Genomic DNA, 27,115 nt, shown 5'->3' on the forward strand with positions numbered 1-27,115 from the left:
GGCGGGGCCGCGGGTGGAGGCAGAGGGGCGGGCCCCGCCCCCCGTCTCAGCCCGTCATCATCATCATGGCGGAAGAGGGCGGCGGCGGTGGCGGTGCCGCGGCGTGGACGAACGCTCGGGATGACTACGAGTTGCAGGAGGTCATCGGTACGAGCCCTTTCGCCGATACTTCTGTTGTCGCCGCTGCTGCTGTTTGTGTTGTTGTTGCCGCCGCTGTTTGTGTTGTTATTGCCGCTGCTGTTGCGGCTGCAGGGTCCTTGAAGCTGGTGGCTTGGGCGAGGCCTGGGCCTGGTGTGACTGAGACTGGGAGAGAGTGCGAGAAGTGAGGGGAGAGAGGAGGAGGGGGAGCGTGCGAGGGGAGATCTTGGGGAGGGGTGCGCAGACGGAAGGAGCAAGAGAGTGCGAGAAGTGGGAGTCGAGGGGTGAGTTTAGAGAGGTGAGACGGGTGGATGAGTGGGCGTGAGGTGTTGAGAGCGGGGAGAGTGAAGAGGTACGACCTCCTGTATCCCAGGCGAGGTAAGACAGGAGAAGGGCGGGGGTGCAGAGAGGTGAAACTGGGGAGAGGGGGATGGGTTAAGAGAGGTGATGCAGAGAGATAAGCGGAGGTTTGAAAGCGATGAGCGGGGAAATAGGAGAGAGGAAAGTGAAATAGGAGATACGGTAGAGGGGAGATGTCAAAGGGGAGAGAGGAGAGGGGAGACGTGGATAGTAGTTGAGCCATCACCTCTCACCCTTGCCAGGAGCCCTCGCCTGGGACCGGCCGAGTGCCTCGTTCCCACGGCCACTGCGACGCGGGCCGGACTGATGGGGAACCACAGTCCCGGGTTTAGACTCTCGCCTACCCTGCTCACTCAAGCCTATGGGCTGGGGAGAGCCATGTTAACTTCCTTTTTAACGCAAATATGAGTATACGAATGGGTTAGCTTCGGCTGTTTAAAAGCTAAAATTGTGATTGTCCCGTTTGCTGCCGTGTGTTTGTACTAACGCGTTAAAGCAAGCGAATGGCGTCACCGCCCCCGCCGTGAGAAGGGGCCCGTGTCAGGGCGGGCGCCCCGCGGGATCAGCTGGCCAGTTGCCGGCTCCGAGCCAGCCCGGTTCCTACCGGCGTGAAGCCACGGGGGCGCTCAGGGTTACACGCTGCTCTCCTCGTAGGGCACCGTCAAAACGATTGTGCAACACCCCTCCCTCTCCCCTCGGTGATCAAATTCCCACGACCCTCAACTCTGCCTTCCCCCGTGCAGATCTAACAACCCCCACCTCCCCTTGCACCGCGAGGAATCGGCCCAGCCCCCTTCCTCCGTGATGAAAATTCCTGCTCCTCCATGACCCCTGTCCTTCCACGACCATCCGCCCCAGATCCATCACGGGAATCAAATCCAGCTCGTGCGAGTTGCCCTGCCTACGTGACAAGGCCAGTGGTTTCTTTGAGGCTGTGCTCATCTGCCGTTCATAGCCCCTAGCCGGTGATGGAAATTTTCGCATTCCTATGGTGGGAGCAAGTGAACCTATAGTCCACCGATTAGCACGGTTGGCTACTTGGGGTGCGAAAGAAGTTTACTATACATACAACCACCGTTGGTCTTTTTTTACCTATTTTATCGACCCTAGGGAGCTGATGGTCCGAATTAACCCCCCCCCCCCAACCAGGATGTGAACTTGCAACCTTCTGATTATGCCCAACTCTCTTTGCTGCTGAGCCGCCTGGCCGGATTCTTGCACCATCTGTAAAGGAATTGCATCTCATCTGTTTACACATTGGTACGGTAGTCACCCACGATCTTATTAATGTTTCGTAACTACATTTGTAAGTCTATTATGATCAGTAAAATAAAAATCTGCCCGAGCTGATTTATGCAACAGGGAATTTATTATTTAACATTGATTTATGTTTGCAATATTTTCCATTTCACATCATTTTGGTGACCCAGGTCACTTGCAAATGAGGCGTATCCTGGTCCCTTCAGTTCTCACCTGGTTAAACAAATTTTTTTTACCTGAAACTAGAACCCTTGTAAGTTATTGTCAGTCAGCCTTGTGTTGTGCAGATTGATGCTTTTCAATGTTGCACGTGCCTGGTGTGTGTGTGTGTTTAGGATGCGTTCCCATTGATCACTGTCCCTTGTTAATGCTTTCCAACTAAGATTTAATGCATTTATGCGGTAGCGCTATCCGTCTTTAACTTAGAGCACGAAAACACACACATGATAGAACACAAACTAAACTTTAACCGTACTAAACTATTCAGGACTAACCATATTGAGCACCATTTATCAAAGGCTTGCACAAAACACTTTGCAAATATGTCAACACATTTATCCCTGTTGGCTCCATACTGGCCATTAAATACTGAAGACTAAATCGGGATTGGAGAGCGTTACACAATGCATGTGAGTATTTTGCCCAGGGTCTATAAAATGTGTGCTTTGTGGATACATTTCTCCTGCCATAGTAATGTGGCAGGGCTGTAAACAGGAGGATGAACACCAATGCTACAATGCTCTGATGACTGGGAACTCTCCCTGACTTGTATCCGTGCATACGCATTATTTATCCAAATTTTTTCTCGGTTCAGGCAGCGGCGCCACTGCCGTCGTGCAGGCCGCCATGTGTGTCCCGCGGAAAGAGAGAGTCGCAATCAAACGCATCAACCTGGAGAAGTGCCAGACCAGCATGGACGAGCTTCTGGTGAGTCTGCTCACCTCGCCGCTTACCTCGCCACTCGCTTCACCCCCTGCTGTCCGGCGCTCTCATGGTCGCTGCTCGGCGTCCGGATTTCCATTCTAACCCATGACCTCCCATTTCAGAAAGAGATCCAGGCGATGAGCCAGTGCAACCACCCCAACGTGGTGAGCTACTACACGTCGTTCGTGGTGAAAGAGGAGCTGTGGCTGGTGATGCGGCTGCTAAGTGGAGGTATGGCCACCGCTGCACCTTGAGATCCACTTGGTATTCCCTCGGACTTTCTACAGCAGGATGGTCGCAGTGCAGCTTGCATTCGATTCCCGACTCCGCATCTTTCTGCGTGGCGTTTATATGTTTTCCGCCTTTTCTGCAGCATGAGAGTGTGTGAGTTCGTGTGTGGAGTGGTGCTGGCCACCCACCCCCACCCCCTCGTGTGCCGTGCCGGCTTCCATTGGTGCCCGCTAACGGTACTTTCCAAAGCACTTTATTAAGACTATATTGGGGATCTTTGTGTTTTAGAGTTTGTTTCCCCCTGTTATACATGGGTTTTCTCCTTGGTTTTCCAGTTTCCTCCCAGAACTGAAAAACACTAACTGGTAATGCCCAAACATCTGAATGCTGAAACATTTCTTGAAAATTACTCGATTTGGATCACATACAAAGCAGCATAGCCTCCTTCTGCAAGCAAGCTTAATAATAAAAAATACTTGCGCCCATTCTGTACAGTCGTCATATCAAGGGTGAAGAGGATGCTGATCACCCATTCCCAGTCTGTACTGTGATAAGGTAGCTACTGTGTGCTGTCAGGACATGAGGGTTGCTGTGTGTGTGTGTTTGATGAAATGTGTGTCCTGGGTGATGGTTTGTGTGTGGTATGTGGTGTGTCTGCGTGATGGGGTTGTGTTCTGTGTGTGATGTTATGTGCACCTAGCCTGACACTGGCGCTGTAGCGACGTCACTGCCATTTAGTGGCGAATGCCAGCTGTTGTTAATTAGTGTGATGTGTTTGTGTATCCTGGGTGTGTCATATAGGAGGTGTGTTGATTGCAGGGAGTGAACCTGAGGTAGACAGAATTGTCCTGTGTACATTATTTAGTTGGCTGTGCTGTGTATGTGTGTGGTTATGGCTGGGACATCCTGTTCTCATGACACTACCAACCCACACTGAGCAGCATGGCGAAATATGGGTTAATAACCCCTACGAACTGCACGGCATAGCGAGCCCCTCATCCAGCAGTGGATTGAAGAGGGCTGTATGTGAGCATGAATGTTTCAATGATTGTTTCAGGTTCCATGCTGGACATGATAAAGCACATTGTTCAGAAGGGCGAACATAAATCAGGAGTGTTGGAGGAACCCGTCATCGCCTCGATCTTGAAGGAGGTTCTCGAAGGCTTGGACTACCTCCATCGCAATGGGCAGATCCACAGGTATTGTGATACCTGCCACCTGCACGCTCTTCTCTAAAGTGATTGAAAGACTTGTTTATGTGATCTACACAGTCTTAAGCCTGTGTGTTTTGGGAGCAGGGATGTGAAGGCAGGAAACATCCTTTTGGGTGAGGACGGCACCATTCAAATTGCAGGTAAATGGCTTCATGTGAGTAACTGGCACTTTTGTGGCATAAACATGAGTAACTCGAGACGAGCTGCATGTGCACCATAAATCAAAGCCTGCATGTGCACTGTAAATCAAAGCCCACATGTGTTTTTCATTGAAGATTTGTTGTCTGAGGTGGCCTGCACTGACGCAAGGGCAGAGAACTTGGCTAATCGCGTGTGCTTCTCAGCGTTGGCAGCACCCACGGTGCCTTGCCAGTGATGTCGTTGAATTGGCCCCGTGTTGTTCTGTCGTCGAGCTCGCTGACTGTGACGTCCGTGCTCTCACATGAGAGTAAAGACCGGACACACGCTCTGAACCCTTCGGGGTGGTCATGTGGTCCCCGCAATGGTACTTTCGCCATTTGTTACAGAGTTTCACATTTCGAATCTGGCAGGCCGCCCTTGTTTATTACTGTAGGTGTATTAACCGTAACAAAAATACGCGTCGTCTGCTTCACTGTGGACGATAAAGAATCCTGGATGTCATTGAAAACGAGCGGGCCTTTGCATGCCGTTGTCATGGTCCTCTGCTTTAAGAATAGCATAAATACCAAATGTACGAAGTTAATATTATTGCTAACTCTTGACTTTGGCCAGACTTTGGGGTGAGTGCGTTTCTGGCGACCGGTGGAGACGTGACGAGGAACAAGGTGCGCAAGACATTTGTGGGCACGCCCTGCTGGATGGCGCCCGAGGTCATGGAGCAGGTACGGTTGTGATCCCTGCTGCCCCCCCTCGTGCCCCCTCCTCTCCGTGCGCTGTTGTATGGAAACTAGTCATTACAATCGTTATTGCCGCATAACCGGTAACCACTTTGCAAAAACCGATAAAAAAATACGAGTTTGCCGCAGCAGCTGCCATCGTGGTGGTGCGACGGTGAGCAGCGTTGAGCTTTGCAATCCAGAGGTTGCCGGTTTGATTTCATCTCCAGGCGCTCCAGTTAAAACAATGGGGGCAAGCTTCTTCAATCCACTCGCTCCGCCTCCGTTCCTGGTTACACCAGAGTTGAATGGCAGGTCAATTCTAGTGCAGGCCCTTCTGCCAGCATTAGAGAGAGCAAGTGAGCAATTGCTCTGGTTGCACTTTTTTAACTGAGAAACACGGGCAACTGTACCACGTGACTTACGGAGCCGTGCCTTTTGTATGGTTCGCTCGTGCCAATCGCTGAGATTCCCTTGGTTCCTGACTTGATGAAAACGCTTCCCTGCTTACTATTTATTGGTTAACACCCCTAATAGGAACATTCCTGAGACCGAAGAATAATCCGCACTGTGTCGCATGCTGCCATAGTTGTGTTGGGCCCTGGTTCTACCAACCACTGGGTTTGTTTAATCTATACTTTATCACGCTGTGCAGTGCTGGTCGGTGAAGTGAGGTAGCTGAGGATAGCTTTCACCCGCCACTGATGTTAACCATGGCTGGGAATCCAACACGGACTACAGGATTCGTAACGCAGGGGCGCTAACTGCTTCGTCACCGCTCCAGCTTTCATGATGATTGCCTCTCTTAATATTTCTGCATATGAAGTGCAGGGTTGCAAGACATTTTTAAGATGGCGTGGCACCAATATAAATTAATGCATGGCACCTACTTAACCGGATTGCCCAAATGCCCCTCAGGCACGCCTTCTGGTCATGCCCAGATATTAAGAAATTCTCGACTATTATGAACTCAGTCCCTCAATTGAACAAGACTTAGTCCCTCAATTGAAACAACTCTATGGGTCCTGAAATAATATACTGTCAAGACGCCAGCATGCTTTACTGCAAACCTTTAAGATCACAAGTCCGTCCTGGCATAATGGAGGGGACCATGAACCCTTCTTCATGGAAACGGTGGCTTGGGTACCCTCCTCCCCCTCGCGGGAACATAACACTTAAGCCACAAACTTAAAGGCAGGGGACGAGATTCGAGGTCAGATGATACCCATTCTTGTAGAGCCTCATGCGAGGTGCCTATGCTTGCAGGTCAGGGGGAGGGGATAGGTGCAAGGAATGCTCCCCTCCCCCTCTATCCCTTGGAATGGACGGAAGTTAATTACTGCCTTGCGGGATTATAGAGGTTGATATGTTCACTCGGCGCGTGGAAGTTATTCCTTCCTAGGTGCTCCTCCCTTAACTTTTTCCATTTCCCCCCTCCTCCCACCTTCTTCCCCCTGCGCCCTCTACTGCCTTAAATTATTTTCCCCTACCATCCCCTCACTACACAAATACAAATTCCACGCTCATTGGGGCAGTGAGCCCAATCTCCTCGCTTCTCGAAGTTCTGGGGCATAGAGTTTGAGACTTATGTCCGTGGAAGTTCTGTACCCCCCTCCCCTACGTCGTGGTTCGTGCTCTGAATTGGGCTCCTACTGAAATATATATTTTTAAAAGATGGCGTGGCACCATTACAAATGAATTATTTGTGTTAATGAATTGTCAAAAGTAACCGATGAGCTATTTTACACTGGTTCTACAACTTCCCTGCTATGGCTAAGGTTAATTTTGTGCAACGGGAAAAAGTTTTTGAGACCAGGATAGGATATAATTTGCAAGCGTGACCCCTGGGTCACCAAAATGACAAACACAAATAAAATAAAGTACCGCAATGTACAGCTCGCAATGGTGTGAAATCGTTAACTCCCTGAAGTGCATGTCACCTCGGGCAGATTATCCCTGGACTGATCATAGCTCGTTACAAATTAAATTACAGAAACCTTTAACAGATATTGGGTGACCTGTACTCATATGTAAAATAGACGAGGATATATGCCACATACAATTGTACGTGAAGTTATCGTAGAGGATCGACGGTATTGTGATTTGGATGGTAGAGTAACCAAGGACGTTTGCGAAGCGTTGAAATTCATGACGTTTTAGGCATTTACAATGAAGTGAAAACTGTTTGCGTTTTTCTATCCTTGGCACAATGCACGGCCGTGCTGTGGGAACTTAGATATTGAAGGTTTTGGTCGGGAGTAAACTCTTTTGGTAGGGGACCATGTTGTGTGACAGATAAACCTAACTAGATACATTACAGCAGCAGTGGCTAACGTGTGCATCCCGAGCCACGGGTGGATGACAATATATTATTGTTGTGGATCTTAGGACAATTCGGAACAAACAGGAAAAGCAGGCAACAATTATCGTTGCTTGCTTTCCACAAAGATAAATCCTTAATTCTTTGGGTCTTTCGGAAAAGTCACGTTGATAGGTTACCCAAGGAATATGAATTCCTGCAGTCATGTAAGCTTTAAGTAAAGATTTAACAAACCCTAACTTAAGAATGAATGCATTACAAACAATAACTTCTTCCAATAGATGGCGCTAATGCTCCCTAGTATATTGCAGGGTTAAATGTGTGATTTTTGGTCGTGTTTCTGACAGTTCGCGGAGCGCATTCAGATTCACTAGAATGGTACCCAGTGCTTTGTGTATTCGTCACCACTGCATTACACATTTTCTGAATTACTAGTTGATAATCGTCATTCTCAAGTGGGAAGAATTTATTGACCTGTATAAACATTTTAAGATGAGGAGAGGTCCTGGAGCTTGAGTGTAGCTTTGTGTGATGCTATCTGTGGTTCGACACCTGATTCCGATTGCGTTATGCCATGGCTTGCACGGGACGCATTGTGTTTATGGGTGGTGTTGCTGCCCTGTGAATAGGTGCGAGGCTATGATTTCAAGGCAGACATCTGGAGTTTTGGCATCACCGCCATCGAGCTGGCATCCGGGGCTGCCCCATACCACAAGTACCCACCTATGAAGGTAAACAGGCACCTATTACTACCGCTTGTTTACCCTGCTGAATGCCTTGCTGAATCTCAAGACCTTATTTCAGGATAGGCCTTCAGTTGTTCACAATAGGGGGCAATATTATTGTGTGGGATCCAAATTGAGTTATTTGCAGGTAAATCTTCAGCATTGGGATGTTTGGCGAATATCAGTTACATTGTGTGGGTTTTATTTTTTGCTATGGGAGAAAACAGGAGGACGTGGAGGAAATGCATACAGAACAGGGGGAGAACACACGCGTAAACGCATCCAAGTCGGCAATCAAACCCAGGGCCTTGTTTACTGCGAGGCATGAGTTTTTTTACCACTTCTCCACCCTGACGCCCAGCCTCGGATCGTAACTCTCACTGGCAGGACACCAGAACAAAATGTGGCTCTCGAAGAGCTGTGCACTTGGAGCTCTGCCTGTGGAAACTGCCCGACCAGGTTCTGAGTCTGCACATTGTCAGCTGCTTGAGGACATCGGATGTTGCCCATTGTGGGGTTTCGTTTTTACACAATTGCTGCGTTTGGGCACAAAGCCACAAAACATAATGCAGCCAGCAACAAACAGCACTGTCAAAGTTGTAATGGATAAGTGTAACACGTGTATTGAATCGAGCAAGGCTAATTTTGTTAGAAGTTGGGGCGGGGGAAATAGACGACGATGGAAGATAATTCCAGAGTGGAGCAGTGTAAGAGAAGAAGCGGAAATAAAAGTGAGGTGACCTGCAGTGTGGTGAGTGGGCAAATGAGTGGGTGAGCAAGTGAGTGAGCGGTTCATTTTTGAGTGATCGGGTGAGTGGGTGGGTGTATTTTTGTTGTGACCTGCACTGTGGTGGTGAAACAGTGTGATATGTGAGATGAAACTATCATTGTCCGGTTGACCCGAGCCCTCAACTTGGGTGGAGGAATCGATGAGTGAAGTTCACGCAAACAGTAACCATGAAAGTAGCCATAGCAGAGTGATAAGGCGGTGACTGACTGCCATTGAGCAAGTAACTGAGTGAATCGGTGCCCGATCGTCAATCAACATGATTGCATTGCATGGCCGTAGAGTCTGCGTTTACCATGGGCATTTTGATGGTGTGCATCCTGGACCAACAATCTGTAATATATGTCCAGGTCCTGATGCTGACTCTGCAGAATGATCCGCCCACCCTGGAAACTGGCGTTGAGGACAAGGAGATGGTTAAAAAGTATGGGAAGTCCTTCAGAAAGCTGATTTCCCAGTGCTTACAGAAGGACCCTGCTAAAAGGTGAGTTGGTGGAGGTCGTAGTCCACACGCTAATATCAAAGCCATTTCTTGCTCAAATGAGCATTGAGGCATTGGTGCTCATTTCCTGTTTACAGGCTTGAGGAAGTGGTGGAAATTCCACATTCCTATGGCAGTGGTGAGTCTGTGTAGGACAACTGCCGTTGATTTCCCCACAAAGTGGTCGTTATTTTATCAACCCTATAGGGATGATGGGCTGATTCATCTCCCAACCAGGAGTTGAACTCGTGACCTTCCAATTGCGAGCCACTCGCTCGATTGCCGAGCCACCAGTTGTCTGATTGTGAGGGTGCGTGTTTGATTGTGGGTTGTTTTAAGTAATGTGGGGAGCGGTAGTGTATCGGTTAGCGCACTGCGCTATGAACCCAGTCATGGGCCTCCCCTAGGTCGACTCGGCCAGAAATGAGTACTTGGTGGTGCGGTGTAAACATCGCCACTGGGAAGACAAAGGCGGTCAGGCATGGTGCTGGCCACCCACCACGTTGTGTGCTGTGTGCTGGCTTTCATAGGTGCTTGTGAACAGCACTTGCCTCAACAGTCTGTTAAGGCTCTACGGGTGATCTTTGTCTTTGATTGACATAATGAATGTGATTATTGTTGTGGTGCGGTGCTTGTCTTGCAAAACTCCATTCTCCCCCTGCTTGAGTCATAGGTATCGCGTGCACAAGGCTTCTGACCGAGGCAGGCTCTCGACCGCCAAATGAAACTCAGCCTCGTGGCGACGTGGTTCGGGCTGCATTCACTGCACTGGGGGAGGCCGCACTGTGACGTGTGTGTGTGTGTGTGCTCCCACCCTTGTGCTTTCTGCAGACCCACGGCAGCTGAGCTACTCAAGAGCAAGTTCTTCCAGAAAGCAAAGGTGAGCTTCAACTGCCCTGGTTCGTGTGACCAAGCTTGTGAATGAGTGGTGTTCGATAAGGGGCCATGTTGTAATATTGTTCGGTTTAACGGAGCGATTCCACGCTCAAATAGCATCGAAGCTGGTGCTATTCGTGCTGAGCCAATTGTGAAACTTTCTGCATTCTTAAAATGAGGGTGAGTATATCCAGAGGACAACCACTTTTCACCTCCCCCACAGAGTGGTGTTCATATCAACCCTGGAAGGATGATGGTCTGAGTCAACCCCCAACCAGGAATGAACTCACAACATATAAATAAACAATAAAACATCAATTCATTGGCCTTAAATACAGTAAAACGTCTTTGCGGATTTTTCTTTCATGAAATTAGATTATTCGCTATTTCACATTTCTATACCGGTTTCACTTTTGTGCCTTTTCCCTTTGGCTATTCGCGATTTAGCAGCATCCGCATCATGGTGAAGGGATACCTGTACTTTTGCAGTACAGTAGCGAAATGTGGCCCATGTGCCGCCATCCACATGGCCGAAGTTTTTGCGCTTCAAGTGCCGTTGCCCTTTGCTACAGTTGCCCTATCTTTTTTTTTCCATCGTGTGGTCTATGTATTCAGTGAGTGGAAGAAGTGAGAACGAGAGGTAAAAGACAAAGAGAAGGTGATGAGTTTAGCTCAAAGATGGAGTTGTTGGATAGACTTGCTCGTGGTGATGTTCCGTTGTCTGCTGTTGGTGCCATTGTGTGGTGGTAGACGAGTCAACAGTGCGATTTGTAGAGAGACACGAGGGCAATCGGAGGAAAGAGTGGCGGCAAGTGTAACGATGACTGCCAAAGTAGAATGATCATCGTCACGTCCCCATCATCCTCGGCAAATAATACTTCCAGATTGAGTGTAATTTATTGATGTGCTATGTATTAAATATATTTGGATTATTCTGTTTAAACATTGATGTTTTTTATGTGTACAAGATTATGGTTATGAAACATTTTTATTTTCTCCCATTTGTTCAATCGGACACGGGAACCGAATCCCCCCCCCCCCCCTTTCCCCGCATATAAACATAGCAGCTACATTCGCAAATTCTACTTTCACGCAGATTTTCAATAACCTAACCCTCATGGATGTCGAGGCTTGACTATTGGCCTGGAGCTGATGGGCCAGTTGATGTATGTATTTGTGGAGACGCAGACGGGAGTACTGCTCATTTATCCTTTTACCCAGGACGCTGCACAGCGATGCAATGAATGTGTGTCACGGTGTTGAGTTTTGCATTGAACAGGGCCCCATCATTTAGATGGCGTGCTCTCGCCAGTAATACCTGTAAAACCTTGCAGCATTTGTATAAGAAGCCTGACTGCTGATGAGATCCAGAAAGTCGAAACCGCTCCAGAGTTTGCTTGCTTAAACAAATGCTGCTGGATAATATTGTCATAGAAGGCTGTGAAAGGGTGACCGACTAAACACATACATTTTATCTTAATGTGGAGACGCGGAACAGAATTTTTCTTGGACATTACAAAACCCGACGTGCCCATGTCCAAGCGTAGGCTATTGCGTAGTTCCATTCCCACCTTTTATTTGAGCTGTTACTGAATAATAATAATAATAATGAGAATAATCATGTTATATTTATGTACCACTAAATGTACCCGTGCACTCATCTGTGTGCTTGCCTTTATCCTCAACTGAGTCCTTACCTGTGTGCTCACCTGAGACATCACCTGCTTACGTAATGGATATTTAATTGCTATCGCACTGAGCTCAGGGGAAAGGGATTGACGTTGTTTTCACTGCGATTTGTAATGTTGTGCTTCTCAGAACAAGGAATACCTGGCGGAGAAGCTGTTGCACAAAGCTCCGACAATCACCCAGAGGTCCAAGAAGGTATCTTAATCACGGTCTCCATTCGTGCCCTTTCCTGCTGCTGGAATTATAATAATTACATTTTAACATAGCGGCGTCATTCATGCAAATTGCATCTCAAGATGCCGTAGAATTTGTGACGTGTGCAATTTTTGCACAGAGGCGAGGGAAACCACAGACAAGCGCTTGGGAAGGCAGCCAGAGCTGCCGCTAGCATTCGCTGCTCAATCTCTGTGGACCTATCTTGGGATGTTTGGCCACCTCCCATTAAGTTGTCGAGTGCTGTTATATTTCCCCCTTCCAAAACCGCACCACTGATCTTTCATGCCAGTGTGGCTGGGGGCCCCATATCAGGCTGGTTCAATACACATTGCGTATCAGTGCTGGGGGAGGCCACGTTACGGTTGTCGGCACCGAATTTGAAGTTGACTGAATTAACTCCCAAGTATGGAAGTGTGGAGGTGGTTTGAATGAATGGCGCTGCGCTGCACAGTGCCCAAGCTCACTTTCTTGAAACGGAGAAGCTGCCCCATGTGAAACCGAGCTCCGTGCTCTGAGCCGGCTATAGAAACAAAGGAATGGCATTGAATGTTATTTGTAGAAGTGCAACCCTTTGTCAGACCATTTCTGGATGCGCTTTGAGATCCTAGGATGGAATGCGCATTTTTTATTTTAATTATTATTGTGAGCCCCCCCCACCACACCTTGTAGGTCGTGGGGGTGGTTTTCACTTTGTGGGGGGCAGTTGTGCCGTAGTTGGCGTGCTGTGCTGACTCACCCGGAAACTCCAGATCGGTTGCAGCTCTTGACCGATAACAGTGACGGATATCTGAACAGGTCCTGGGTCTCCCTAGATAAACTCCACCTCAAAGGAGTACCTGGTGCGATGTTTAAACACCACTGGGGAGTCAAAGGCTGCCGGGCGTGAGGTTCGCCACGCCCTCGTGCTTTACCAGCCCTCACAGGCACTCGCGAATAGCTCTTTCCCCATCAGTCTGCCAAGGCTATTGGGGGGTAGGGATCTTTGTCTCTGTACTTTACTAGGCTAGTCGGTGTGGGTTTGAAGAGTGGCATAGAAGTAAGTACAAAAACAAGTATTTTGCTCCACTGTTCTCTGCTGCCCACCAACTAACCCCCCAGCCTGTATCACCTGGAACAACAGGTTAACCCAAATACTATCCAGATTCAACCCATTCTTGACCTGGGCACCTTTATTTGTGGAATGTGTATGTTCTCTCCCTGTTATGCGTGAGTTTTATCGGGGTTCTCCAATTCCCTCCAAAGATAAAAATAAAACCCAAACCCACTGTCATTAATGTTAGCCGTACATCCCAATGCATGTTCCTCCAGAAAAAAGAGTTTCCAACTCTGCAAGGCTTTTCTGGGTAAATAGTAAACCTGCTTAGCTTCTGAGGTCTAATGACATGGGATGTTCTGGGTTATTTGGTCAGGGCGTGGGTGGCCAGCATATGCACCCATGTGCTTATTGTAGACCAACACGTGCACAGTCTTCAGAGTAAAACCACAAACCCAGAAAGCCTCGCTGAGTCTCAAGACGCTTTTTCATGAGGCCCCTGCCAAGTCTGGCAGTAGGGGGGCAATGTTTCTGCTGTGTATGTGATCTAAATTGAATATTTTTCAGGTAATTTTGCAGTTGTGGGATGATTTGGCCAATACTGGTTACACCATTGGGTGTGTGGGTTTAGCTGTGGGAGGAAACCAGAGAGCCCGGAGGAAATGAATGCAGAATGGGCATGTACACACTGGGTAAGTTCCTCTGTATAGCCTTAAAAGGTGAAGCTAGTTATAATTACTGGCGAAATGTCTCAGATTGTAAATGTTGTGGCTTGGCTCTCCAACACACCAGTGTGCTGTACTCGTGACGAATTGGCATGTTCTGTTTACCTGACAACCCTTACTAGTTGGCTGTGTTGGGTGGTGCGGGTTTTAATGACACATTTATATATTTACGCGATCTAACCCAAAAAAAACTGTTATGGAAGCCTTAAAAGACTGTTAGAATAACTGCTGTTACCGAGCACTTATGAAGGCTGGCACAGCACATGAGGGCGTGGGTGGCCAGCATCACACCCAGCTGCCTTTGTCTCCCTAGTGGCAATGTTTACACACAACACGAGGTACTCATTTGAGGCCGAGACAACCTTAGGAAAGTCCAGGACTGGTTCGGATAATTGTCACCGGTGTTGACCATGAGCAGGAATCGGGCTTGGGTTGCTGGGTTCATCGCGCTGTGGGATAACTACTGCGCCACCGCTCCCAGCCCTCCGAGCACTCCACACTCTACAGTACAGGGGGTGAAGACATAATCCCCACACAGAAAGACACCTCAACCGGAAATATCAAGGCGCTTGTTGCTGTGAGGCAGCACGAGTATGACCATCCTGCTTCTTGCTTCTGCCAGACGTGTGGTGTAGCCGGTGCTCTTTCCCACTCTGTCAGGTGCGCCGCGTCCCGGGCTCCAGCGGACACCTTCACAAGACAGAGGACGGCGGCTGGGAGTGGAGTGACAACGAGCTGGACGAGGAGAGCGAGGAGGGGCAGGCGGCCACCATCCAGGAGCGGGTGGGTGCCACCACAGCCCAGCACAGGCTTGGTCCTTCTCTGAGCTAAGAGGAGGAGGAAGCTCCTTGCTGTGCAGTTAACGGATTCTTTCGGTGAAGTCACGTAGGTAGAGAAATAATAAAAAATGTTTATAATAGATCACGACGTTTCGATCGCCGCACAAGCAATTGTCTTCAGGTGGGAGAGAGAAACAGGCTGCTGAAACAAGTTCTTTCTATAGAGCCGGGAGGGGGGCGGTTGCCGCATCGGGCAAGAAGGTAGGGGCTAGAGATTGTGCCTAAGCGAGTTGGAAATCCAAAGATGGGAACCGAGATGGGGGGGGGGGGGTAAGGGAGTAAGTTGTGGTTGATGCACCTCCACGACGACAAAGAGCTGAGGAGGTGGCCATTGTTTTGTGAGAGATGAGCATGTCAATTTGTAGTGACGGTATATCCGCCACTAGGGGGCTAGAACGCTGAACAGGGTGAAGGAAAGGCGCGGAAATGATTGAGGGTCGATTGTAATGACGGTATATCCGCGACTAGGGGGATAGAGCGCGCAACAGGAGACACACAGACGGAGAGACACACAGACGGAGAGACACACAGACAGAGAGACACACAGACGGAGAGACACTCAGAAAGACACAACCACACAGAGAGAGACACACACACAGAGACACACACACAACAACATCACAGACAGTTTTAGTCTGATAAAAAAAAACGAGAGCCACATCGAGGGAAAGGGGACAACGTTTGCCTTGTTAGTGAGACATTTAGCCCGTTAAAGTAAAGACATTTAACTTGGTAATGTAACTCAGAGTCGGAAATAACTGCTGACAATGGCAGGTAGGATGGCGATCGAAACGTCGTGATCTATTATTATTATTTTTTCTACTTGCGTGACTTTACCGAAAGAACCAAAGTGTATGGATTCCTGCAGTCATGAAAGCTTCAAATCATAACGGATGTTACGCAATAGTAATTGTGTTAATTTGGTATTTGCACCTTGCTAATAGCGCTGTGTTTAAAGAGATTCTGCAGTAGTTGTGCAGTTGTGGGTGATGCTACTGTGTATTAAGATCATTTGTGCAATTATAAATTATTTTCTCTAATTTGTACAGCGACGCTGGCACACGTTGGCCTACTCAAATGATGTCACGGGATCATTAATGGCCACTGTGAAGCAGGCGGCGTTTGTTTGTTCACACACACACACCATAGTAATGACCAGGGCGGCCTGCCGGATTTAAACCGCGAGCCTTCTCGGCAAGCAACGAACACGCTACTGCCGGGCCCTGCCATCGCCCCATGAATAGCGACGGAGCGTAGGGCCCCAAGCAGCATGAGGGGCCCTGCATTGATAGAACAACGGTGGTAAACCAAACATTAGTGAGATTTCAATCCCAATGAGCATAAGTGAGAATTCCTCTCTCATTCCTATCTTATCTGCATTTTTCTTATCTTATTTCACGACATATAGCCTTTGTCTACTTATCACTCGTACAATTACATCTCTTAACTTTATCTTCTCTCGGCTAACTACATCTTTTGTCCACATTTCTCTTGTCTGACTGCATCTTGTCTATTGTCTATCTCATCCCATTTAAATCATCTCACTCGTAGTTTATATATTGAAAGGGTTGGGGCACAAAAATACATTCTGCTTAGGGGTTGCCCCCAATGGTCTAGCACCATGACTGCTGCAGCCAATCGGTAACCTGAACCCTCTACCCCACCACTTTCCGTCTCCTTTAACCCGTCTCTATTGACGTGTATGTCGTTTTACCGCACCGTTCATTGGGCCTGTTACCATACTTGGGCTCCAAACGTGATCGTGGTTGGTGGCAGCAGTGTGTGACCCCCTCTGCTGGGAGGGTCGTGGTAGTGCATGTGCCTGGAAGTTGATCTCACTGCCACACGAGGGCTGACACGGATGGTGCAGCGCAAATGCTGCCGTGGCGTGGAGCGACGTCACATCCACGGGGATTCGTGTCACGAGATCGGTTTCTCGGCCAAAGTTTGAACACGAAAGGGAGGCTTTTGGTTCCCTCCCAGCCAATTGGAAGTAAAGGATAAATTTAGGTTTTACATTTAAGGTGCGAGTTACAAACGTGTTCTGTTTACGCATTTGAGTATGAGATGAAAATAAAAAAAACTTAATTTTTGGCAGCTACGAGTTAAGGTTATTCGATATTTTAGCATGTTAAACACTTTGTACATGTGACAATTGAATTTGGCTGTCGGGTAATGGAGGGTCTTATGACACAGATGTGGTCAGATTGATTGTGTACCATAACCCATGAATCAATAATGATTTATATTTGATCTTTGTTAACCTTGCTCAAGGCTGCATGGTCCACTTTGCTGTGCAGACGCTCTCCTATGAGCCAGATGGGGCACACGCTGCTTTAATCCGCCAAGTGTCAGAGGCAAAACGTGACTCGTCTCGCAGCGCCATTCAAGAATAAATTCCTTCTTGTAATTGTGGTGAATTTTAGCACCTCTCGTGGCTGTCAATCATATGAACTCCTAAAGTATAATGCATGAGATTCCAAAAACGCTGGTTCATACACATGTGGCTTTATGCGTGCGACGTGCGTTTTATAGCTTCGTATAATTTCACTACAAATACAGTCTTGTTTTCGACTGAAATTTGGCCTGAAACTGATGCAGTCTGCCAGCTCTCCCGCAGTGGTGAGACATTGGATTGTGATTATGATAGTGAGCTGTTGATGTGGTCCTTCATTGTCCCGTGTGTTTGTTCAAGACACCGCTCTAACTTGAAAGATGCTCTGCTGTGCTGTTCTGAGCTAGGCTCGTTCCCCAAGCCTTGGCCAAGAATGTTATTGTCAAGCAGCTACGTTAATGACTGATGTGGTGGGGTTTGTTTACACGGTGATGTGGAGGAAATTAGTTACAATATTTGTTGTGTTCAATACAGCCTTGACACATGGACCCATTTATTAGGAGAGTTGATGCTATTTAAAAATGTAAAAATATTCTACTTTTGGTAAAATATGTTTTTAGATTTATAAATAACATTGTTACTTGTTAAAATGTAAGTAATTTGTTTCTAACTACGTGATAACTCAAGAGGTCAGGATAATTTTACTTTGCAAGAGTCACCTGGGGTATGAGCCTGCCAGTATGGGTGCTGATTGCTATTTATAATCCAAATTGAGTATTTATTGGTGTCATTTTCGCATTTGACAAATTTGGACCGTGACACCGGTACACGATGGTCTACTCTTTTGCGAATGACATCGGGGCATCTTTAACATCCACTGTGAAGAAAGACGGAGTGTAATATTATGGTTCTTACACCCGCCGTAATAACCAGGGTGACCACTGGATTCGAACCTCGAACTTCTGCAATGAGCGGCGAACGCGTTTCCATTGGGGCACGCCACCCACCCTGCAGTAAGGAGAAACAAAAACATTTAAAATCAAAAAGTGTGTCAAATGTGCGCTTGATGTTGATGACATATCTGACTTCTCTTTTAATTGACATTTACAGTCCCCGCGAGTAAAGGAACCGGAGTTGAGTTTGGAGGTATGTGACTCCGTTTTAAATGTTTACATGTTTAGTGTGGCCCATGGAAACCCCGTGAGATATATTACTGTGCTTCCATGGATAGCCTGCCAAAGCCAGACAGCCTTGCTCCACATGGAAAATTTGTGTTGGGCCAACACTGATGGACGCAATCTCAAATTGCCTTGTGCATAAAGCCCTTTGGGCCATTTACAAGGGCCGCTTGTGTTCGCTGGGCTGCACGGCCAGTGCCAGTGTGTCGACTTGCACGTGTCATATGTGCACACGTTTCTTTACATATACACAGAGGCTCTTGTCTGGTACACACATGGGTACGTGTGTGTTGCATGCATTCCTTTGCCTATATGTATGCATGTTCTTGCGTGTGTGCAAATGCGCTGGTGTCTACGTTAGTATGTGTGCTTATGTGCACACGCATGTTGTAAGAGAAGTGTTGTGACCTTCAGTGTGACAGTTGAACACAGTATGGATGAGATAAAATGGTTTGGTTAACCAGAATCCTCAACATGAATAGAGGTATCGGTGAGCGAAGTTAATGGGAACAGAAGCCATGACCGTAGTGCGATTTGAGATGCGAGACAACCAACGCAGGCTCTGTTGCAGGGAACGATGAACAACATCACTGTCGCGGAGCACGCCCCGGCCTCCCAGCCGGGCAGCGACGGCCCGGCCGCCCTCCTCACCGTCCCCACAGCTCTCCCTCCCGGCACGGCCGCCCCTCCTGCCGCCACGAACGCGGCAGACGCCACAGGGGGAACGTCAACGGTATGCTTCGAATGCAGCGATAGTAAAGTCTTGTGTCGCTTGGGAAGGCATCACTGAGGCTCAAGACATTATTCATGAGCAATCCTACGCTGGGGATATTTGGCCAATTATTTTAAAACTAAGCAGACTGTATGGCTCCTTTCCAAAATATGGCTTTTGGCACAATATGAAAGGATGTTTTTCACACCGGATCCAATCGGTCACACAGTCGTCTGGGAGTGCATTATTTCGGTGGCATTGATTCATTACAATCAACCTTTGGACCGGTAATTATTTTTGTGAAGCAAGCATTATAATTGCTTTGGTGCTAAGTTTAAATCCCCATTGTAAGGGTAAATAAATAATCAGGTAAGCAAAATGCCTCATCCCCATATCTGCCTCTCCGGAAAAAAGAAATGTAAGTATTTTTTACACATCGGCCTTCTGGGGAGTGCTTAATTTCAGCAGCATTCGCTCAGTACAATTCATTGTTTCATCAGGCTTCGTTTGCTTGAACCACTACTAGATGTTTATGAGCAACGTTCCTTTCTGGTGGATATGGGTTCTAGCTCGACATCAGACTACATAATATATAACGCAAAATAAATGTTACCGTAGCAACAATATATTGTGAAGATATGTTGATGCAGTGATTGCCAATGTGATGTGCCAAGAAAGTTATTAGGAATTGAGGATAAGACAGATATGAAAACTAAGATGGTTTGAATGCTGGATTTTTTAGATAATTGTGGCAAAGGTAGCATGTACAGATGAAGTCGTGTCCAGGGCAGGGCATGTGTGGTGCAGTAATGTGAGTGGTGGTGTGTGTTGTGCAGTTGTCGGTGCACAGCACGGAGCCTTTGCCTGGGAGCGAGAGCAAGCCTGTCTCCTTGGTGCTGAGGCTCCGGTAAGGCCTGCTCGAGTCGCACGTATGCAGACTGAACACTGAGTGCTTGTCACATGACAAACGACGCCTTGCTGTGTTGTATCGATGGGTAACAGCAATCGGTGTGTGCTGTTATGTTGCCGCAGAAATTCCAAGAGAGAGTTGAACGACATCCGCTTTGAATTCACTCGTGGTAAAGGTGAGTCGCCCGCTTCTGCGTCTCGCGTTACAGCAGAATCTGTGCAACGATCATGGGGTTTGGCAGACGGAAGGAAGCGATCGGAGGGGGGGTGGGGATTGTGGTCACAACAGCAGCATTTGTGCAAGAGGAGCTCTTGACGTTGAAACGCACACCGACGCACGAGTTACTGTTGTAGCTCGTGTCCCTCACCCCCATGCACTGCGGCTACTGACTTCGCACACCTGTGGAGCGGTTCTGCGAAGTTCACACGTGCGTGGACGTGTTATATCTATGGGACCTTTTTGCCAGGATCAGAAAAAATAATAGGTTTTACCCTTTCTGGCAATAAAACAGGTGTTAAAATGTTCACACACAAAATAAAATAACCTTATAGCTCGACCCAAGCTATAAGTATTCTGATACTTGCATTGTCTTTGTACTGTTTGCCTTTTGGCGTTCTCTAGTCCAACACCGGTGAGACAAGGCCATAAAGAAGGCTGGCTGGTGTAGGCCAATTAGTTTTAAAGACAATGCATATATTATCAGAGCATGTTTATTTCCATGTTTTTACAAAAGTATGTGTGGTTAATGCAGACTTTATACCTTGCAAAAGCTATATATTTGGTGTTTGAACATCTTAACGGATGTATCTATACAGTGAGGGAAAAAAGTATTTGATCCCCTGCTGATTTTGTACGTTTGCCCACTGACAAAGAAATGATCAGTCTATAATATTAATGGTAGGTTTATTTGAACAGTGAGAGACAGAATAACAACAAAATCCAGAAAAACGCATTTCAAAAATGTTATAAATTGATTTGCATTTTAATGAGGGAAATAAGTATTTGTCCCCCTCTCAATCAGAAAGATTTCTGGCTCCCAGGTGTCTTTTATACAGGTAACGAGCTGATATTAGGAGCACACTCTTAAAGGGAGTGCTCCTAATCTCAGCTTGTTACCTGTATAAAAGACACCTGTTCACAGAAGGAATCAATCAGATTCCAAACTCTCCACCATGGCTAAGGCCAAAGAGCTCTCCAAGGATGTCGGGGACAAGATTGTAGACCTACACAAGGCTGGAATGGGCTACAAGACCATCGCCAAGTAGCTTGGTGAGAAGGTGACAGCAGTTGGTGCGATTATTCGCAAATGGAAGAAACACAAAAGAACTGTCAATCTCCCTCGGCGTGGGGCTCCAGGCAAGATATCACCTCGTGGAGTTGCAATGATCATGAGAACGGTGAGGAATCAGCCCAGAACTACACGGGAGGATTTTGTCAATGATCTCAAGGCAGCTGGGACCATAGTCACCAAGAAAACAGTTGGTAACACACTACGCCGTGAAGGACTGAAATCCTGCAGCGCCCGCAAGGTCCCCCTGCTCAAGAAAGCACATATACATGCCCGTCTGAAGTTTACCAATGAACATCTGAATGATTCAGAGGACAACTGGGTGAAAGTGTTGTGGTCAGATGAGACCAAAATGGAGCTCTTTGGCATCAGTGCAACTCGCCGTGTTTGGAGGAGGAGGAATGCTGCATATGACCCCAAGAACACCATTCCCACCGTCAAACATGGAGGTGAAAACATTATGCTTTGGGGGTGTTTTTCTGCTAAGGGGACAGGACAACTTCACCGCATCAAAGGGACTATGGACGGGGCCATGTACCGTCAAATCTTGGGTGAGAACCTCCTTCCCTCAGCCAGGGCATTGAAAATGGGTCGTGGATGGGTATTCCAGCATGACAATGACCCAAAACACACAGCCAAGGCAACAAAGGAGTGGCTCAAGAAGAAGCACATTAAGGTCCTGGAGTGGCCTAGCCAGTCTCCAGACCTTATTTCCATAGAAAATCTATGGAGGGAGCTGAAGGTTCGAGTTGCCAAACGTCAGCCTCGAAACCTTAATGACTTGGAGAATATCTGCAAAGAGGAGTGGAACAAAATCCCTCCTGAGATGTGTGCAAACCTGGTGGCCAACTACAAGAAACATCTGACCTCTGTGATTGCCAACAAGGGTTTTGCCACCAAGTACTAAGTCATGTTTTGCAGAGGGGTCAAATACTTATTTCCCTCATTAAAATGCAAATCAATTTCTAACATTTTTGACATGCGTTTTTCTGGATTTTGTTGTTGTTATTCTGTCTCTCACTGTTCAAATAAACCTACCATTAAAATTATAGACTGATCATGTATTTGTTAGTGGGCAAACGTACAAAATCAGCAGGGGATCAAATACTTTTTTCCCTCACTGTATATAGTTTGTGCACTGCATTTAAAACCCTGTGACCTGAGCTCAATTCCCCCTCGTGATAAAATAACAATGGCGAATATTTGAACCGATCCTGAGTTCCCCCTAGGTTAACTCTGCCTCAAATGCTGTGTAAACAACAGCATTTGGGAGACGAAAGGGCATGGTGTTGGCCACCCACCTTAAATAGGTGTTCATTATGAGTACTTGCCCCAAGGCAGTTCAGGGGATATTGTCTTTGTGTAAGTATGCATGCGTGTATGTGTGTACCTGTGCTCCTTGTATGGGATGGGTGCTTCGAATGAGCGGCATCATTCGTAACTTGTGTTGTGTTAGCATTTACACGGCAAGCACCGTCCATTGTGTAGCAGATTGGCACGGCCTGGCATCAGTCATGGACCCGACAGTGTGATGCATAATCAGGGCCGTGGTGTAATAATAATCATGATGATCTGGCGTTTAAAGCTTTGGCATCTCACAGCGCCGCCCATGTCTTGAGCGACAGAGTTGGGGAGCACACCTTTACTTGCAGACTGTGCTGATTAGATGCTGCTTCATGGTGTATGGTGGAATTGAGTGGGTTTTTTTGTCACTTGATGGTGTTGAATATTGTGTAATGTTATTGAATGGTGTTTGATTGCATTTGGTAGTGTTCTATAGATGTAATGGTGTGGTAGTGTGCGATTGCATGTGGTGTGTGCCATGCCGGCCTTCATAGGTGCTCTCTTAACAGCACTTGCCCCAACAGTCTGTTAAGGCTACACTGGGGATCTTTGTCTTGGTGTGTGATTGCATGTGAATGGCATGGTGTGTGATTGTGTGGTGATGGTGTGTCGCAGACACCGCTGATGGGGTGTCTCAGGAGCTCGTGTCTGCGGGGCTGGTGGACGGCCGGGACGTTATTGTCGGTGAGTAATTGGCCCGAGTTGTTGGTTTCTTATCACAGACTGCAACGTTTCTTTAGTAATGCAAACGAAAATGTGAAAAAATTATTAATCACGAGATAAAATGTCTCATTAGTTCAGTCAAAGCAGACAGTTTCGGCCTTCATTTACCCAGGAGATGAAACCATCCCACTTGTCATGTCGCTGCATCCACGGGGGTGTCTTTGCAATGCGAGGTGTAAATGTATAAATAGCTGAGCTTGCATAGTCAAGAATGAGTGGGGGGGGGGGTTGTCCATTTGGAGGACGTCATCTTTGATTATTATTAATGAGGGGGGCTGTTCGATGTGGAGTGACGTCACCTGCTCATGATTATTAATGAGGGGGGAGGGTCCATGTGGAGGACATAACCTGTTCATGATTATTAATGAGGGGGGCTGGTCGACGTGGAGTGACGTCACGAGCGTTGCACACAGACATTCTTGGCTCATAGGTAATAATAATGGGGGGGGTGTCCATTTGGAGCATGTCACCTGCTCATGAATATTAATGAGGGGGGCTGGTCGATGTGGAGTGACGTCACAAGCATTAAGGACAGACATTCCTGAGTGATTATAGTAGGTAATATAATCCTAGGACACCGCGAATATGACGGGCCTGCTCGCAGATTTCAGGATCAACAGTCCCGTGGATTTCTGGGGCAGCTACGAGTCATCCACGGATTACAGAAATTTGCGGATTATTGGAATACAGAGTATTGCTGAATGTGCATGATTCATTATAACCACTCATGAATGTACAGTGATCTTATGTAGTTGCTTTTCACTGCGACCTGTAGCAAATGACTTACCCTTCCTTACCCCGACTGTTACACAGTCAAGAGATCGGTATACAGGCTCGTCTCGGCTTAATGAGTGAGATACGTTTCCGCAAACATTTATTGGTTAAATGAAGACTCATTAAACGATTGTCGTTTTCCTATTGACTCACTCCCATTCTTAACAGCTGAGAAACGTTTCGGCCCCAAAATTCTCCGCTCTTGAAGAACTTTTTTCACATGAGAAATACAAATTCAAATTGTTGAATAACGTAGTACAACATCAAATATAACACCACACATGGAAAACCACAGTGCTTGCAGGTGCCTGGAATTTGTTGTTTGAAGGGTAGATGTTAGTGGTTGGAGGAAGCAGCAGGGACCATGCAGGACCGCTGGTTTAAATATCACTCGCCACTGATGTTAGCCGTGGCTGGGAATCGAACCAGGGTGACTGGGTTCGTAGCCACGATGCAGGGATACAGATGAAGCGCAACTTCCGATCCTCCGTAGCTGCAATTTGCGTCGCCACCCATTACAGTGCCACCACGAGGCACCCTCCCCCACGCGACGAAATGCGGGCATACACCACAGGATAGTTTTTAAAAAAACAGCTGTGTGCCACACGCCCTCTGCCGCCACAGGACACATTTATCAATCGGTCTCCACTCGAGAAACAAACATTTTGTTAATTTTGCGAACAAATGAGTCAATTCAAATTACTCTTTATAGTGAAGTCTCGAAGAAAGAATGCTCGTTAAACGAGACTAGCCCATAGTCTCAAGAGTTGACTACGTGTTTAATGGGGAGTCATCATTCGTGGCACTTACTCGCAGTATCGCGCACAGCTCTTGGTACATTGCTGATGCCCGTGCAGATCCATGGTGATGACTACATTGAATGTGTAGTCATCCCATGTCACTCGTCGGTGATATCGAGGTGGACTGAGGAATGGTGCACCCAAAACATTAAGAACTGCTTCCTCGTCACCAACCCCCACTGGCTTGCACGGCCCGCGCTGCCAAACAAGTTTCGTACCGACCAGTGTCTGTGGTGCACACCATCGCTGCATGCGTCTGTGCGTGCGCCGTGTTTAGTTGCTGCCAACCTGCAGAAGATTGTTGACGACCCGCAGACGAACAAGTCGCTGACGTTCAAGCTGGTGAGTGTTGTGAGCGACGTCGCTATTGGCGGCGCTGGCTGGTTTAAATATCACCATAATCGCTCAACAAACTAGAATTATATGGTGATGTGTGACCTGCGCATGGGTGGTTTGTGTGTGTGTAAAATTCTTGTTTAAAACATGTGTGTAACCTGTGTCGCACGCGTGCTTGTGTGTGTGTAAGTTGTGGGGAGCGGTAGTGTCGCGGTTAATGCGCTGCGCTACGAACCCAGCTTGCCGAGTGCGATTCCTGCTCACGGCTAACACCAGTAACGATTATCTGAACCGGTCCTGGGCCTCTTCCTAGGTCGACTCAGCCTCGTGAGTACCTGGTGCAGTGTGTAAAAACATCGCCACTGGGGAGACACATGCAGTCGGGCGTGGTGTTGGCCACCCACCCCCTCGCATGCCGTGCTGGCCTTCATAGGTGCCCCAACAGTCTGTTAAAGCTATACGGGGAATATTTGTTTCTGTCACGTGTTTTAGGCGTCGGGCTGCGAGGGCTCCGAGATCCCGGACGACGTGAAACTCATCGGCTTCGCGCAGCTCAGCATCAGCTAGGAGCGCAGCGATGGCACCTCCACGGGTGTCTCCCGCGCCAGCAGCACGACCCGAACACCGCTCTTCTCTCCTTTCATTTTTTATCATTGATTTTCTCCGGATGGCCACAGTTTTATTTGAGTAACATTGGGCTCATTGTAAATATAAAAAACTAATCATTTAACGATGACATTTTGTCCACGACGTGCAAACTCATAGGTGCGCTGCACATGGCTGCTGCGGCGACACGGTGTTAGTCTTTATAAGGCTTCGCATGAACTCCCTCGGCATCTTCACTTTTCAATCTCCCCCAGAGGCAAGGGCAACAGATATGCCATAAGATTTTTAGACTATGCATAGTATATAAAATGTTAAACCAATTTAAAGGAGAATTAAAATAATGTAAGTATTGTTGACCAACAGTGCACAGCTTTTCGTGGGGAGACACAAATATGAGAATGAAGACACTCCATCCTTTACGAGCAACATGAGCCTGCCAACTCAACGGGCTAGTTAAGCTATATCCCCATAGCCGTCATCCCAACCCGAACTGCGAAGCTAGCCAGCTAGCCGCAATGCATACCTTAGCCATAGCTCTTACCCAGCTAACTGTAATCCCACCCATGCCCCCTAACCGTATCCTTTCTATCTGTGATTAACCAAAACAATTAGCCACGACCTTCACCCAGCAAACTGCAATACTCTTGATCTGACCCCTTCCCTGCTTGCGAGGCAGCTTTTGCTGCCTACGTGGATAGCCCCTGTCCCAGCCGGCCACAGCCCGGATCACCCCGGGCGGCTACGATCATCGAGCTGGCAAGGCCGCCGTCGCCCAGGCCCCGCCGTGTTGGGAAGAAGCACCTTTAGGTGTGGGCAACATAGTACTTAGAACCCTCTGCTTTTATAGAACGTATTAATAACAAGTCGGCATGAGAGTACAACACTAAAAGAAACGTGAACACGTATAATTAATTACACTAACGGGGTTAGTGGAGGTGCGATGGCAAGATTGTGGATTCGGGTGAATCTTGGTGGGGCGGGTGGCACCGGACGGCGCGAATTGTGACGGCGCGCACGGAGGGAGGATCGCTTTAGAGGTGCAGGCTGCCAAGCGCCGCTGTCCGCTAGGCCGGAGAAGTGAGCATCCCTCATCGTGCGAGTGCGTGAGCTGGGGCTGATGGCAGCGTGGCCCCTCGGAGACTCGCTTTACTCTAGACGTGCCGTCTCTGCGTGTGTGTTATTGAACAATACGTGTCAATTCCCGCTGGTTTCCACAATAATAAAACATACGTTTGCTCTACAACATTGGATGTTACATCTTATTTAAGGGATCACGGAGAACACTGCAGTCTTGTTCATTGAGATCGTTAATTTCAAGTTGAAAAAATATTGTTCAAGCAAACACCGTGTGTATTTATGCAATTTGTCACCTGTATTGGATGATACTAGGCTCAAAACGAATACCATGAGACGCGTTACTCTAGCACTTGTGGA

General features: G+C 47.6%; 1 protein-coding gene across 1 annotated transcript; it reads left to right on the forward strand.

Annotated features, from left to right (window-relative positions):
- The first annotated feature begins 11 nt into the window (after nucleotides 1-11).
- On the forward strand, nucleotides 12-26,924 carry OXSR1 (oxidative stress responsive kinase 1). The gene is made up of 18 exons (XM_078609335.1): nucleotides 12-147; nucleotides 2,573-2,685; nucleotides 2,805-2,913; nucleotides 3,971-4,112; nucleotides 4,212-4,267; nucleotides 4,881-4,990; nucleotides 7,934-8,035; nucleotides 9,167-9,300; nucleotides 10,129-10,177; nucleotides 11,992-12,057; nucleotides 14,497-14,619; nucleotides 18,121-18,156; nucleotides 18,760-18,921; nucleotides 19,737-19,807; nucleotides 19,933-19,985; nucleotides 23,058-23,126; nucleotides 25,017-25,081; nucleotides 25,568-26,924. Exons 1-18 carry the CDS (start codon nucleotides 66-68, stop codon nucleotides 25,640-25,642), a joined length of 1,617 nt encoding a protein of 538 aa, XP_078465461.1. The 5' UTR covers nucleotides 12-65; the 3' UTR covers nucleotides 25,643-26,924.
- The last annotated feature ends 191 nt before the right edge of the window (nucleotides 26,925-27,115 follow it).

Source organism: Lampetra planeri, chromosome 31, assembly GCF_965212315.1.
Source record: "Lampetra planeri chromosome 31, kcLamPlan1.2.h2, whole genome shotgun sequence".
NCBI classification, from domain to species: domain Eukaryota; kingdom Metazoa; phylum Chordata; class Hyperoartia; order Petromyzontiformes; family Petromyzontidae; genus Lampetra; species Lampetra planeri.